The sequence below is a fragment of the Zootoca vivipara genome, chromosome 6 (genome assembly GCF_965207765.1).
Source record: "Zootoca vivipara chromosome 6, rZooViv2.hap1.1, whole genome shotgun sequence".
NCBI lineage: Eukaryota > Metazoa > Chordata > Lepidosauria > Squamata > Lacertidae > Zootoca > Zootoca vivipara.
In genome coordinates, this window is record NC_142589.1 from 1,030,972 (window position 1) to 1,047,042 (window position 16,071).

The window sequence follows — 16,071 nt, forward strand, 5'->3', positions numbered from 1 at the left end:
GAGCCGTACCCCGAGCGTTACGCCTGCGCAGTGCGCGGACACGGAGGCGAGACCTTCAGCTTGACAAGGAGGGACGGACTGACGGAGGAGGCGGAGGCGTCGGGCTGAGCGGCGGCCCTTTGAGGTGCGCTGCGAGGGAAGGCGGCTCGCGGCTGGAGGAGCCCGGCGATGCCCTCGCAACGGTGCTGGCGGAGGCGGCGAGGGGGGCCGCCTGAGGCTTCGGTGTGGGTGGGGGGCGAGGAGAGGGCCCGGCTTGGCCTGGGGGCGCCGAGGGCCTGTGGGGAAGCGCTGCCCCGCTTCTCCCTCGCCGCCTCCGCCCTTCCTGGGCTGCCGAGCGGGGGGCTCCTCTGAGGGAGGGCCTCCAGGCCCCCGCTGGCCCGCCCGAGGGCTGTTGCCAAGGCCGCGCTCGCAAGGGGGGGCGGGGGAGTCGTCGGTGGGGAGACGCTGAGACACCCCCCCCCCCGCCCCAAAAAGCAGGTCATCTGGACCACCGCGGCGTCTTCTTCTTATGTATTTGGTGTTGTGAATCGCCCTGCGATCTTCGGGTGAGGGAGGGGCGGCATACAAAATGAACAGAATAAAAACCAATAAAGAAATTGAGGCAGTGGATCCGAAAGGGGGAGGCTGGCAAGCGGGGCGGGAAGGTTCAAGGGCAATCAAGGAAACATCTAAACATTTCAGTGTAGTATGGTATCAAAGTATTTTTTGAAAAATTACTTGCGGAATATGAATAGTTTCAGTATGAGAGCAAGAGTGTCAAGTGATACCGAGGGCACTTCTAGTCGTGCTTTCCAATGTATTTCTCATCAATAAAAACATTGGTGTGGTGCCGGGAAATTTTTATTCTTGCAAGTGTGTTCCAGAGAAAAAACTTTGAGAGTGTTGGCTTGGGGAAGTCGCAGGTTCAAATCAAATCTCTGCTCACTGGATGGCTTTGGAGATCCCCCCCCCCCAAATCTCTCTGCACAGCCTGCTTAACAGGGTTGTTGTCAGGTTAAAGTGTGCAGGCTTGTCTGCCATCTCAAGCTCTTTAGAGGTAGTGTCAGAAACTCAGATATATACCTTAAGCTAGGCACTGAATGGCTCATTAAACCAAGGCAAGACGGCTCTAAAGTCTTTATTTTTCAAATGATGGACTGATCATGATTGATTATCAGTTAAACATCTGGCTAACAGATGACAACCTTGAGCTAGGTCAGGCTTCCCCAACCTCAGCCCCCCAGATGTTTTGAGACTACAATTCCCATCATCCCTGACTTGCTAGCTAAGGATCATGGGAGTTGTAAGCCAAAAACATCTGGAGGGCCGAGGTTGAGGAAGCCTGAGCTAGGTGAAGAACTTTGAGAACTTAAAGAAGAAAAGTTACTTTATCCAGGGACAGTCCACATATATATTGACCTATTCTAGGGTTGCCATATGTCCAGAATTTCCTGGACTACTGTAGTTGGAAGCACTGTCCTGGCAGAAATTGGCAAAATGTCTGGGAAAATCCGCATGTATGGCAAGCCACGTCAGCAGTGTTGTTTTTGCTGATTTCCCAAAAAAATAGCTCAAAAGTGGCATTTTGTGTGCGCGTGGATTCCCACTTTTTGAAATACGGCAGCTGTAGCCTATTCCAACCTGTTTTTCATAATGGTAACAGACCATTTGTAACATAAGAATATTATTCACAACTGTGAACTGTGGGTTGGGGTAAGTGAAGACATTCACTATAACATTGTTCACTGCTCCTCCTCAGGCTGCACAGAAAAAGCATATTGGTTCCTTGAAATTCATTCTGATTGTGCAGATAAAATGTAACTGATAGAATTCTTCAAGATGTGGCATTAGTGTGTGAAAACAGTTAAGACCCAAAGATTCCCAGGTATGCATTTCCAGATGGTGGTAATGTCAGGTGCCATCCTGGCAGTGCCCAGGCAGCTTCATTTGGTCACAAGTGGCCAATAGTCTGAGTCTGGTGCCTGGCTAATTTTGAACACTGTTTAGAGAGCAGGTAGTGATGATGGGGTGAAAAAGATTAATAATTCTACATGCAGTTTATTGACAGGTGAACTATGGTGGAAATGTGTGAAATTGCTTTGTGTGGGATTGGGTTGTTTATCAGTCTAGTTCGGGGTTAGCCAATATAGTGGCATCCAGATGTTGCTGGACTGAAAGTCCCATCAGCCCCAGCCAGCAAGGGGTGATGGGAGCCTGATCTAGCTCATCATGGTCTCCTCTGACTGGTAGCTGACTGGTAGCAGGAGTATTATCTAAAATATTCCTAAAGTGCAATACTACAATATACATGGACGGCACACAGTAGGTCGGTATCTTTCATTGGGCTGGCTTGGTGGTAAAGCATTACCGGTATATTAGGCTGAAATGATGGATGCACAGTACAGAATTTCACCAGAAAAGGAAGGGTTGGGAAAAAGAAAACTGGTGGTTAGTAGCTTTGTCTTTCTTGGGAGTATAAATGTATTCAGGCATTTTCTTTTTCCTGCCTTGCATTCAGTTGACAAGGGTTTTTTATAGGCACCAATTAGTATAGATCATAATTTCTGAAATTGAGGACTGGGGACCACCATTAGGCACTAGCCCACTTCCAGATCAGTGTTGGCACTGCAGCCCACCCCCTCTCACAGGGGACAGATGCAAGCAGCAGCTCCAAAAGCCACGATAAACGGGGAATAGAGAAGGTAGCTGGTATAGGAGGAAGTGAATGTACAAGGAGCAGGGAGGAGGGATGGAAGGAATTGCCTGTACTTGGGGGTGGGAATAGGGCACAAATTATATGTGAAGGTAAAAGGGAGAAGAAATCGAAGGGGGATAAAAAAATACTTTGAGAGGCATATAGGAAGCAAGCAGACAAGCATATAAAATAAAAAGCCATCTTTACTTGGAGAGTCCAGATTAACACATTCTGCCTAAAATGGGGAGGCTGAGTTGAAATACCTCCAGAATCAATGCTAATTTGACTTGAGGAAAGCTTGGAACAATGATTTATTATTGAAAGAATTAGATACAGAGAATGGTAAGACTTAGGTTGGATTCCTTGCTTTTTAGTGAATCTGCTCTATAGAAAGAATTGACTCACCTGAGTGAATTGAAGAGCTGGATTAGGAATTGAATGGCTGAATTCAGAATGCACTACTGCCAGTAATTACAAGAGCTGGCTGCATACAGATACTCCCTTTCATCCCAAGCAGGAGGCTTGGAGCCTCTATAGCTGGCAGGCGTTTGATGATGATAATCATTCTTGAGTTTATACCTGGGATAGCTCAGCTGGTAGAGCATGAGACTTATGCCCATAGCCGTGGGTTTGAGCCCCATGTTAGGCGAAAGATTCCTGCATTGCAGGGGGTTGGACTAGATGACCCTTGTGATCCCTTCCAACCTTACAATTCTGTGATTATGTGAGGTCCTTATTACAAAAAAACCTTAAAAAAGAATTCTCAATATTCAAGAAAATTAACCTCCTTAAACAATGTAACTCTTTATTCCCTCTGCCTACGCCATGGTTTAAGGTTGTTCCTGAATTCTTATAGGTGTCATATTCCCTTTTCCAAGGGAAAGGTTGTTTTGATGTATACTAAGGTAAGGGTCCCTTCAAGTAGACCTGTCTTATATGAATGTTATGTATAACTTATGTGTACATTTGAGAAGCCAGTTGTAAACAGTTTCCCAGTGCACATGCCAACATATACTATCTCCCTGTCCCTATCCCCCACACATTGCACATTCATGCTTTTCACACCTCTAGACTTTTATGAAGCGGCTCCTTCCCTTCAGGGATTAAACCTAGTAGGGTAGTGATATGGATTAATGTGTATTTTTTAAAGTTTGCCTGTCATGCTGTCGTTGAAGGTTTGGTATATACAGTGCATTACAGTGAGTAAAAAAGTAGTGGTTGCAGGTATTATAAGTGATAGCTTTGATCTCTAATGATGCATGCATTTCCCCCCCATATTTGACAGGTGTATATCAAAGAGCTAGAGGAGAGTCCTGTAGGTTCACGTTGAGAAGTAAATGATTTAAGAGCTAAATTGTGAAATAAGAAGTCTGCAACCATGTTCGGCTGTGGTCCTGCTAGACCCCCAGGTATCTATATGTATATGAAAGTTCAGATATTAAAGATAATTTTTTAGAACCTTAATACTAAGATGATGCGTTTAAAAGCAAGAGTTATGTTATCCAGCAGCACAAAGCTGGCTTGCTGATATCCCCCGCTGCTATCTTCCTGAAGGTGACATTAGAGAGGAATGTGCCAAGAATAGATTTTTTCTTCAGCAAAGTTCAGAAGAACTCCTGCTATGCTTTAGGGGGAAAATGGAAATAGAAGCTTGAGAGTAGCAAGATAGTATAAGGTATGTAGTATAAGCTATGTTTCTCTGTACAGCCCAATAGGTGAGCACCTCATAGGGTAGAGTCAACAGCCAATTTAGTTTCTACTACTAAATTTATTTCCTTAAGACAAGGTTTTCCAGTATGTGGAGTTGGGAATAATGCAACAAAACTACTTCCCCAAGTAATAAAGCAGCAAGTATCTTTAGTAGAGTTTGGCTTTGCTGTAAAAAGACTTGTCACTTTCCACAGGCCTGGCAATTTTCTGTGGCTGGTGGTGGGTGGGTGGGAGCCAATATGAATTTTGGATCAAAGGCTTTTAAGGTTGATGAGGAAGTTGTTGATACAAAGGAGCCATTCTGTTACTTTTGGAACCATACACAAGAGAAAGAAGTTGTTGGCTTAACAGACTGTGCCATGGAATAAATATGTTGTTGAACTCAAACTATTAAATCTTTCTATCAAATTTTGGATTAGTTCTTTGCCCCTGAAAAATTTCCTGATAGTCGGAAAGGAAGATTTATGAATAGACTCATGGTTCTTCATCATATGAGACGTGTAAGGTGGTGGCAAGAAATTGCTGAGAATGGTGTTCATACATGAAATATGTACCCTTTCTTTCTTTTTGCTTCCTCCAGACCCCATGGCTATCCCACCATCCTACTGTGACCTGGGGAAATCTGCCAGGGATGTATTCAACAAAGGATATGGTAAGCAGGACAATGGCCACAAATGCTAGCATTATGCATATATTTTCTAAATATTTTGGAAATCTGTTGCTAAAGGTCTTCAGATGTGTTAAGAATGGCATGTTTTTGTTCATAGCTTTGAAGTGTTCATGCTCCTTCACCTAGTTTCTCTATCCTTCTTCACTCTATCAATCTGTCATCCATCCTTAAGAGTTTTTATTGGATTGATGGCCTTGCTTTCATCCCTTGATGTTTTAGTTAATGCTTTATTTAAATGCTATATTTTATTTAAAGTGTATATTCATTTTCTCCAGAAATGCAACACAACTAGCTAAAAACTAGCACTAGCAGGAATGAAAGCCCATCTCTTAAATTCTCAGATGAATCAATTGGTTTTGAGCTGGTGCCTGCAGTTCTATAGCCCCTGCAACACTTGCATTTCAGTCTTCTGCTTTCTGACTCTCCTCATCTGACTTTGTTCATAATCTCGCAAGATGGACGAGAGCCTGTTCCAGAGGTTTCCATTCTATGGTGATTGCAGATTTCACAAACTGGCATGGAACTTCCTATTGGCTCTCTTTAGGCTTATTAAAGCGGGCTCTGCGCCACATATTGGCTTGCATATTCAGCTCTGGGATTGTCTCTGCAGCAACGATGCACTTTAGTGGCATTTTGAGAATATGAAGTGTGGCATAACATAGATGAGCCCCATATCAGTTACCCTGAGTTTAAAGGGGTTTGTTGGTTGTCTTTGAGCTGTTCTTTGGAGGTACTGTGCTTAAAATCCACCCAAAATGTCCAAATCTTAGCAAAATTCCAAAAAGTGAACATGTACTCACATCCTGTTTGTGGCCTTTCCTTAGGCATCTGTTTGGCTGCTGTGGTAGTTGAGTGCTAGATCTGATCCAACAGGACCCTTCTAATGAGATGAGAAGTCATTTGTTCCCTGAATCAGAGTTGTTCAGTCAACCAGATGTTGCCAATGCCTGCTAAAATCTGTGGGTCTTTGTCCAGTGATTCCTAGAATTACCATTAGAGCTAAGCTGGCCTTTTTATTGGTGCTCATCACAAGCACCTTTTAAAGGCAGATGCACCCAGTTTGTTACTTCTTGGGCTTTGTTTCTCATTCATTTATTGTGGTGTGAGTAAGAAACTAATGTTTTGGCAATTTCAGGGTTTGGAATGGTCAAGTTAGAGTTGAAGACCAAGTCTTCCAGCGGAGTGGTAAGTAATGAGTACTTTGAATTATTGTTGCAATGGGAGAGTTTGTGGAGCACTAATATTACCTTTACAGCACTGGCAGAGTCAATGTACACACCTAACATTCTGCTTCTCCTGTATGTTTGGAGTGTCCTGAAGTTTATACTTAGGACAGTATTAGCTTTAGTGTTTTGAGGCTTGACTCCTGTGTGCTTGACATCTCATTGAACAGCTGTTAGTAAACTGTGAAGAAAGGATTTGGGCTGGTGACAAATGACCTGTCCACTTGTCTGCCATGTTCCGAATAGCTGTAGTGGTAGAGGTGATCATTTGAAGGAGTTTAGAGCTAGAACTAGGGCTTAAACCATCTGACTCTGCAAGTGGAAGTGGCAGTATGGATACTTTGATTGATTCACCTTTACTGACGTATTAAAGATGCTAACTTCTAACATGACTTCTTCCTTTTCCATGCAACACTGGTTTTTGGATGTTTATTCAGCTGGTAAGAGAACCATGTATTTGCTTTCTTGTTATATATATATCTCTTTCAGGTTTGTGTACTTGGACCATGACCTACTGCCATTCCTAATCCATTCTAATGGCTAAGTAAATGTGGTTAACCAGACACTAAATGTTGCATTGTGTACAGCTCCATAAGTCAGTAGCATTTGCACTTGAACTGTCAAAAGAATTGGAGACAGCAGTGTGATCACAGGCATGCTAAGTTTTAAAGGCCTCAAATTTAGAAGTTAGTATTTTTGAGTAGTATCACTTTGTGACTAAATCTCTGAAGCAGTTGGTGAGGAACTGGTGGCTCATAGAGAGCTCCCTATCCAGTCAGTAGCATCCCTGCTCACCTTGCAGCAGGACTTAAGCTTTAAAAAAAACCTCTTGGAATCCTAACGTGTGTGTGTGTGTGTGTGTGTGTGTGTGTTTGCTGGGTGTATGTGTGTGGTCTGTAGCTCCCAGAGAGGGTGACCCATGTGGAATGTGGTTCTTGGGCTGAAAGAGGTTCACCCCTTTTCTCTAAAGAGGGGTGCTCAAGGTTTGGCAGCCATTGGCCCCTCCAAATGTCACATGTGGAGATGAGAGAAGTGGCCTTCACATTCTTGAAACATCTATGACTTTTTCCAGGGCTGAGCTTGTGTGTGAAAAGAGGGTGGTCCTGGAAGTTGCAGCAGTTTGTATATTTATAATGACAGGACTTATTATGCATATCCATATTGCTTACTGTGGAACCTCAGGCATGAAATTCAGCTACTTGAGAATGTCTGGGGAGTAACTTTTTTAGCTGCTGACTTTCACACTTTCTGAGAAGCCTGAAGATATGTGAGCAGCATCTTCTGATGGCTCTTAAGTGCAGGGATCTCGTGAAGACTTTTTAGTGTGGTGTGTGGCACTTCATCGCCCTGCTTGGAGCTCTATTCCATCCCAAGGCTGTCATGTGTTGGTTGTCATGTGCCACCCCTTTGACCATTAGTATTTTAGTTCTGCTCAATTGTTTCAAAAAAATTATTTCTGCAAACTGCACAGTACAGGTAACTCGTATCTTATGCAGGGGTTACATTCCTGGCCATCATGTGTTTCAACGAAATCATGTAAAGCTAGAAGGCCTCTATGCTGCTGTGGCCTTCCTTTTTGATCTGTCTGACGTCATGAAGACTTACCAGTATAACTTCACCTGTATGCGCTGAGCTGAAATGTCACATCAAAAGCAGAATTTGGGGGTTGGCTCAGATTAAGTGGAGTTTGGCACTCCAGACATATGGGGTCTAAGCAACCATCACATATGACAGTTGTAAGATGAAAAGTAACATATGTTGTGTGCACTCTTGCTTTCCCCACTCAGATCTTGTTGCAGCTGCCAGGAAAATCCTGGTCTGATCATATGACTGCAAGATTCTTTCTTTTCTCCCCACTCAGCAAACAAAGAAAGTTAAATGAACTGTTTCTCCTCCACTGGCACCAGCTCAACCTTATTAAAGAGGATCTATGAATTATTTTTAACTGGCCGCTACAAACACACACATACAAAGTTACCCAAGATCCTTTTTAAGCCAGGGAAATCCGTGTTTGAAGCTGAATCAGGTTTCTGAACTAAAATTGCCTTCCTCTTTTCTTTTTTCCAATTGTTTCTCTTCCTCATTACCATGTAAGCTGTTGCCAGGCACTTGTATGTGTGTGAAATTGTACAGTATCTAAGGCAACATTAGCATCTAGCACCAAAAGCTAATCACTGTACAAAAATAACCTAAAACGATAGGCTGTGCCCACATGCTCATAACTTTAGATTAGACAGTTGGCTATTTATAACCCTGATCATCAGCTACTTGCCTGATTTCCTGTGGCACATAAAAATAGGCTCTAGGTGGCCACAAAAGCTTATAGGTGTCTGTGTGTGCCTCTTAGGCTCTAAATAGCCAACAAAGGCATACTGTAGGCAAGCAGGCCGGAATGGTTTTTTGTTGAATAGTAACATTTTTTTGCCTGACATGCAAGGCTCATTTAAAAAATAAGTGGTTTGTAAATGCTTTTAAATAAGTAAATAAACAGTAATGACCTAGACCAGAGGTTCTCAAATGGTGGTCTGCAAGCTCCATTAAGATGGCCGGTGGAGCAGTTGCAGTACTTGATCTTGCACTTTATTTTTTCTTTCTGAGACTACAGTGGAACCTCGGTTTTCAAGTGTCTTGGAAGCCGAACAATTCGGAACCCAAATGCTGAAAACCCAGAAGTGTATGCTTCCATTTTCAAACGTGCCTCGGAAGTCGAATGGCTTCCGAGGCGTGTTTCTCCATTTTCTCAATGGAATTTGGTGACTGCCTATTGTGCCTCGGTTGTCGAACATTTCAGAAGTCGAATGGTCTTCCGGAACAGATTACGTTTGACAACTGAGGTACCACTGTATTAACACACATCGACTATTGTATTTTAATATTTTGTTGGAAGTCGCCCAGAGTGGCTGGGGAAACCCAGCCAGATGGGCGGGGTATAAATAAATAAATTATTATTATTATTATTATTATTATTATTATTATTATTATACTACATGCTAACAAGCCTCTGTCTTAAGGGCTATGATCTTAATAACCTGGCACTAGTGCAGTCTACTAGTTAAGTGTTTGCTAGTTAAAGGACCCCCTTCCACAGCCCAGGCTATGGCTTGTCATTTTCAAAATTCAGCATTGGTTTCAGTGACCACAGTTGATGGCAGAAGGCTTATTTATTCAAACACAGGTCTGCTCTAATGGCACTTTGATATCAAAGGGGCATGTGGGGTGGGCGTAGGGGTGGGAAGGAGGTGCGGAGGTGCAGACCTTTTTGTTGCTCTCTTTTGTTGCCTTTTCTCCAACCTGCATTTTCCTGTGGTGCTGCAGACCAGCTGAAGGGTAGGAGAAGCATCTGGGGACATCAAGGGAGCATTTCAGGGGCAGGGGAGAGTCAAAACCTTCCACCTACATGCCCCCCCTTGGCACTGTAAACTGCTTTAAGTGTGATTGAGGCAGAGAAGTTTGCCACCATTGCGTGTAGTTTGGCCTTACTGTCACAAAATGAATCTGAAATGTTTCTGGTAGTACTTCTCCAGCTCTTGAGAGCCAGTGTGGTGTAGTTGTTAAGAGCGCTAGACTCGTAATCTGGGGAACTGGGTTCGCGTCTCCGCTCCTCCACATGCAGCTGCTGGGTGACCTTGGGCTAGTCACACTTTTGAAGTCTCTCAACCCCACTCACCTCACAGAGTGTTGTGGGGGAGGAAGGGAATGGAGATTGTGAGCCGCTTTGAGACTCCTTCGGGTAGTGGTAAAGCGGGATATCAAATACAAACTCCTCCTCCTCCTCCTCCTCCTCTTCTTCTCCTTCTCCTCCTTCTCCTCCTCCTCTTCTAGATAGGGGTTCATGAGTCTTTCAACACTATTGAAGAAAAGAAGTATTAGCCTCATGTAACATAACTTCTATGTTACACACTTGATTAAAAATCTGCCGTGTATTAAGATTTCCAATGTGTAATTCTTCTATGCACACAAACTGATTACTTAAAATAATATTTGGAAGTAGGGCAGGATATTGATCAGGAAAGATTGAAACTGTATTATCAGAGAGCCCTTCAGTGAACATTCTGGTGGCTGTGTCTAGCACGCAATATATTGTAACATTTTGTACCTTATGAAGCGTTGTTAAATTGTTGGTTCCAGACATCAGGAAGGAGAAGTTAGATGTGGTAGGACCATGAAATCCAGTAAAGATGTGAATAAATGTTGCAGGGTGATTATAAAGCATATTGTGTAGGCAGAACTGAAGCTTGCATGATTTGCTGGATTTGCATATTCATTGTAAAACATGATTGCATTGTAATTCAAATTACAATTATGTTTACAGGAATTTATCACCACTGGTTCCTCCAACACAGACACAGGCAAAGCCTCAGGCAGCCTAGAGACCAAATATAAGTTCAAGGACTATGGACTTACGTTCACTCAGAAATGGAACACTGACAACACCTTGGGGACAGAACTGTCCATGGAGAATAAGGTAAGAGGCAGTGGAATCATGACTTCAGCATAGCAGGTAAACTAGAAGAAATTAAGTGGAGGCTTATGGGGGAAGAATGAGTTATGTAAAATCCAGATTGAAATAGATTTTTCTATATTGTGGGGAGTTTTTAAGTGGGGGTGAGGGATTCTGAAGTTAGTGGTTGGTGGTAATGTAATGTACAGGTAGATTATATCTGGAGATATCTACAGACTATATCTACAGATAGGCACCATTGCTGAAAAGGTATTCTCACCATTTATCAGCCACCTTACCTCTGAAGGTAGGGGAAATTGATGTTCTGAATATACCTTGAACGTAAAATGGTGAGGCTGCTTTATAATCTTTCAAAGATTAATGCCTAGACGTGCTTTTGTGAGTTCTTGAGTTTCAATCCAAGAAATATAATTAGTATGTCAATGAATTCACATATGCAGAAACAACAAGTACTTGGGCTGCTAGTTAAGTATTTGAGGCAAAAAGTGTGTGAGATAATTTCAGTTATATGTAATTTGGGAAGCTTCCATTTTATCACAGGTGGCACTAAATAATTAGGTAATGTAGAATGGCCTGGTTTTCAAAGACTGTAACATTTGAAAACTTTGATTCTGTAGGATTTCCATCATACATTTTGTTTCATTTTTCTGTGCTGCAGTCTACCATAATTTACAAAAAACAAGAAATGCTAAGTAGAAGCAGTTAAAGTAGGAAGAAAATACCACTTATTGAGTTATTATTTTTTAAAGACAAGTACTGTTTTTTTCTTTTTTCACTTCAGCTGGCTGAGGGACTGAAGCTGACCCTTGAAACCATGTTTGTACCAAACACAGGGTAAGTATTCATCCCTCCAGAGGGCGGCTACTTTTAGCTGGGTGCTTTCCTCATAGGTGATGGCACCACTTGCAGACTGTTGTACTGGAGCTGCTAGCTCACAGAGGAGGTGCTTTCCTATTCTTTTGCTTAAGGCTGTCTTTAAATGAATGAATGAATTTTCTGCTAAATGTATGTGTTTGTAAGAAATGCCTACGGGTACTACAGGTTATAGATGGGATTAAACTTGATTCCCTGTTCTTACCCCTTCCCAGGAAGAAGAGTGGAAAGTTGAAGACATCCTATAAACGGGAGTATCTAAACCTAGGTTGTAATGTTGACATTGACCTCGCTGGACCAACCATCCATGGTTGGGCTGTTCTGGGCTATGAAGGTTGGCTTGCTGGGTATCAGATGGCTTTCGACACAGCCAAGTCCAAACTTTCACAGAATAACTTTGCATTGGGATATAAGGCAGCAGACTTCCAGCTGCACACAAATGTGTAAGTGGTCAAGGGGCCAGAATGTACAGAAACCAGAAAACATAATAAAATATAATCAATAAAATACGCAATATGAGATTTCTGCTAAGACAGATGATATGCATACCTGAAAGGGATTAAATTTGAGGTTGTATTGAAGGTGACCTTTGCCTTCAGTGTTGAAGGTCGCAAACCAAGTCTTGGCTGACCACCTATGGTTCTTTCCCTGAAAGAGCACAATTCTTAGTCTCTGTAGATTTCTAGGGCATTTGCCAGGATCCAGGAACTCGTTAAAGAGGAAATTTGACTGCACAGTTGAATTACTTTTGGTTCTGTCACATTATGCCAGCACTGGGGCAGTTAATTTGCATGGAGCAGGGTATATTCCATCATGAAGGCACATGCTGAAGCTAAGGAGATCTGAATGGGAAATGACTCCTTCCAATCTCCATTCACTTGTTCTTGCATTCATAGTGGTTTAGAAAGAAACATTTTAGCTTATATTTGGTCTTTCTGCTTTATATCAGAAAGTGCTTCCCTCTCAATCCAGCTGGGGAAAAAATATCATTTATATGCTTGTCATTATTTCAGATCTCTCCCTATTCCAGCTGATAATTGGTGCATCTTCATATATTAACCTAAGTCTAACTAGCTACAGAACCTCTAGTCTAGTAGGAAAAATGTCAGGACAAGAAGGGAATATATATGGATTTAACCAGCCGCTCTGAGCCCTAAAAGCAGGGTGGGGTGGGGACAGATAGACAGAAAATCAATATTAGCTAGAATAAGGCTGGGGTAGAGGTAAAGAGAATAAAGGCAAATATTTACAATTGTTGAAAAACTTCTATAAAGGCAAAATGGAATCTTCATTTGATTTCTTAAAAAATAGGAATGATGGCACTGAATTTGGTGGCTCAATCTATCAGAAGGTTAATAACAACATTGAAACATCTGTCAGTCTTGCTTGGACCGCTGGCAGTAATAACACTCGGTTTGGTATTGCCACCAAGTACCAGTTGGATGATAAAGCTTCTGTCTCGGTAAGAATTTTGCCATCTTCCCAGTATGTTATACATGTGTGCTGATAATTTCAAGTTAATTGTATAGCACAGTCTCATTTTCCTTGCCTCTTGGCTTTGTGCCTCAGATGTCTTTGGAGCAGTCTTAACAATAGCAAAAGTTTTTTGTTAACCTTATTCCTGTGATTTTAGTATGAACCCTATGTGGAACAATTTCAGTGATATGAGTTGTCAAGTGAGTTTCAGTATGGACTAGTATCTTATAAAAACAAATTCACTTGTTTGTTATATGCTAGCTGTGAACTGTTTGTGTAGAATCAACTTAGGGAGTAGGAAGACTTTCACTGTTTGTGAGATTTTTGGTGTATTTGGCAGTGGTATCAATCCTACGTATTGAGATCTCATTTGGTAGGTAAGTCTTCGTCCAACTTCAGGTGGAGTGAGTCCTCTTACTGAATTTCCTACATGTAGAATATGTCATCTGGGAGAAGGGTCTGAACGTAGCCTTTCTGCATGCAGGGTACTGTTTTATATGGAGCAGCATTCCACGTATAGGTTGAGGGCTTAGGTTTATCATCTCAGTAAGAATGAAGCCTTTTGTGTTTTTATGGATTTTTTGTACCTGAGCACCCTGAGTTTTGTTTAACATCCAGTCTTCCTTCCTTCTGGGTAATGTTGACTATATTACATGTGATCATTTCCTCTTCGTGACACACAGGAGAATGGATTTTGACTACATTGATGCTTAGGGGCAATAACGTTAATGTTTCTATTACTGTAGGCACCATTCCTTTACCCAGGACTGGTGAAGGAGGGACTATGTTCAGAAAGCAGTTGCCAACGTATAACTACCAGCGTCTTCCATCTCTTTGCTGATAGATCTAAACAAAATAAAAAAATTCCTTCCAGTAGCATCTTAGAGACTAAGTTTGTCATTGGTATGAGCTTTCGTGTGCATGCACACTTCTTCAGCTACCAACATGGCTACCTACCTGTAACTGATAGATCTAGTTCTAGAAGATTGCTGACTCTTCATAAACACTTTCTCAGGAAAGCAAGTAAAAACTGGTAATGCTGTTGAATGTTCCTTTTTTTTCTTTCTAGGCCAAAGTCAATAACGCCAGCCTCATTGGACTTGGCTACACTCAGACCTTACGACCTGGTATGTAAACTGTTGAATGTATTGAATGCATAGCTTAAATTTTGATTGCATCTTGGCTGTAGGACAAAATGAGTTAGAAAATTCCAGTGATACTTCCAGGGCATCATGGGGTAGGGGTTCCAAACCCTGTAAAGAACAGTATGCGCCACCCTATTTTTGGATTATGCCTTTAGTAAATCCTGCCACAAAGGGAAGCTAATGTAGTCTAGCCTGTGTGTGTCTAGAGAGAACAATTTGCCTGAGAAACCTCGGTGCATGGGAGTCTTACCATAGAATTACCTTGAGATCTGGTTCTCTCAGCTGCAAGTCTTCTCTTCTGACTTTCCCCCCTGTGTGCTCCCTTACTGGTTGATAGTCTGCTGTATTCTCTTAATAATGGCACTGTGTTTCTCCCAGGTGTGAAGTTGACTCTCTCTGCTCTGATTGATGGCAAGAATTTCAGTACTGGTGGCCATAAAATTGGGCTGGGATTTGAGCTGGAAGCTTAATGTAGGTTTTAATGAAGTATTAGATCTTTATTTGGAAGATGAAGGAGAAAACAAACCCCACATGTTCTGGCCTTAAACTCTTCCGTGAAACTTCAAAAAGTGTGAACTTGATATTCTTCCAAAGAATTGTTGTAACCCCCAACATTGAAGTCTGGAGAGTGCAAACCTACCATGAAGGGAAATACTTGAAGGCATGCATGGAAGTTGTAATGGTTGTGCTACATTTCAGTTCAGTTCCTCAGTTTCTTTAAAATGTGTTCCTCAGAAGACAGCATAGCATCTGGTGAAAGGAAATAATCTCCCATCCTTCTGTGTTCCTACATCACATCCTGCATGTCCTGCACCTCACGACCTTTTGTATAACTGGTCTCTGTGCTGTAGTGAAAGCTTTGGTTTTGCATCAAAGTGGAAATAAATCAAAATCACATTTGGAAGTTACTCCTTGTATGGTTACTGTCTCTTTTAGCACACTGGTAAAAAGCCAAAGATTAAGCTACAATAGGGAGACGAGAAAGGAGAGAGGGTTGTATTACATTTTGCTCTCATATCTAATTGGAGGCTGGCTGTATGTAAAAAACATTGATCTGCTAGACAAGTGCAACACCTGGCAATTAGAGAGGGACATTTGTGTTACTCTGAATGTTCATTCTCTTCAGTAGATGGAAGGGAACCAGGCAACTGTCACTCTCCTCACTTGCACTGTAGGCTGGCCTATGCTAAAGCATTGGACTAAGTCCCGCCTGGTAGAAATAGCCCCCCTCCCCCAGTTTCATCATGTAATTCAGCTGAGGTGCTTAGAGGTGGGGGATCCAAGCAAGGGATGTTGGATAGCAGCACTGACCATCCTAGGTGGTGGGCTAGTCTTTCTGCCATTTTCTTTTTTAACGAGACTAGGGGTGCCTTTGGGGAGGCGAGTACTCAACTGATTATGTTTACCAAAGTCAAGTATGCCATCAGTTCTCTTTGGTGCCTATGTGCTTTAGACAAAAGGATAGGGACATGGGGTCATATCCAGTGCTGCTGTTTCCCAAGTGCAGCAGACCTGCTTGCACAACAAAACTCGCCCCTTCCCGTACTCTCAAAATCCATTCCAGAAGATTGGAGCAGGTTTTGAGGGTGTGTGGAGAGAGGAAGGGGCAGTCCTGTTCCATTAGTGGAACTCTGCGTGTGTAGCATTGGACACAATCTAGATACTCCTGAGGAATATGAAGCAAAGTTTTGACCTTCAGGGTGCAGGAAAGATTAGTTTAGTCAGCACTGACATACAACAAGGGCTGAAATTTGTCTGGCCAATGTTATGACAACTAAGAACAAGTATTCCCAGGGCAGCAACTTGAGAGGAAATTTACTTGATTGGTTCAGTGTTTG

General features: G+C 42.4%; 1 protein-coding gene across 5 annotated transcripts; it reads left to right on the forward strand.

Annotated features, from left to right (window-relative positions):
* The first annotated feature begins 34 nt into the window (after nt 1–34).
* VDAC3 (voltage dependent anion channel 3) lies at nt 35–15,141 on the forward strand. Of its 5 annotated transcripts, none has more exons than XM_088671390.1 (10): nt 35–545; nt 3,960–4,083; nt 4,965–5,036; nt 6,190–6,239; nt 10,590–10,742; nt 11,521–11,573; nt 11,828–12,055; nt 12,924–13,074; nt 14,158–14,215; nt 14,612–15,141. In XM_088671390.1, the coding sequence occupies exons 2-10, from the start codon at nt 4,053–4,055 to the stop codon at nt 14,701–14,703; spliced, it is 888 nt and encodes a 295-aa protein (XP_088527516.1). In that variant the 5' UTR covers nt 35–545; nt 3,960–4,052; the 3' UTR covers nt 14,704–15,141. The 5 variants fall into 5 exon arrangements, with proteins under 5 accessions (XP_088527516.1, XP_088527517.1, XP_088527515.1 ...); XM_088671391.1 differs by having other exon boundaries at nt 35–477; XM_088671389.1 differs by having other exon boundaries at nt 35–182.
* The last annotated feature ends 930 nt before the right edge of the window (nt 15,142–16,071 follow it).

What these genes read in the sequence shown, in the direction of transcription:
- VDAC3 (XM_088671390.1), top strand. Translation starts at nt 4,053, where the DNA reads ATGTTCGGCTGTGGTCCTGCTAGACCCCCAG. An exon ending in TGGTCCTGCTAGACCCCCAG is followed by an intron (nt 4,084 to 4,964) that starts GTATCTATATGT and finishes TGCTTCCTCCAG; the next exon opens with ACCCCATGGCTATCCCACCA. An exon ending in TGTATTCAACAAAGGATATG is followed by an intron (nt 5,037 to 6,189) that starts GTAAGCAGGACA and finishes TGGCAATTTCAG; the next exon opens with GGTTTGGAATGGTCAAGTTA.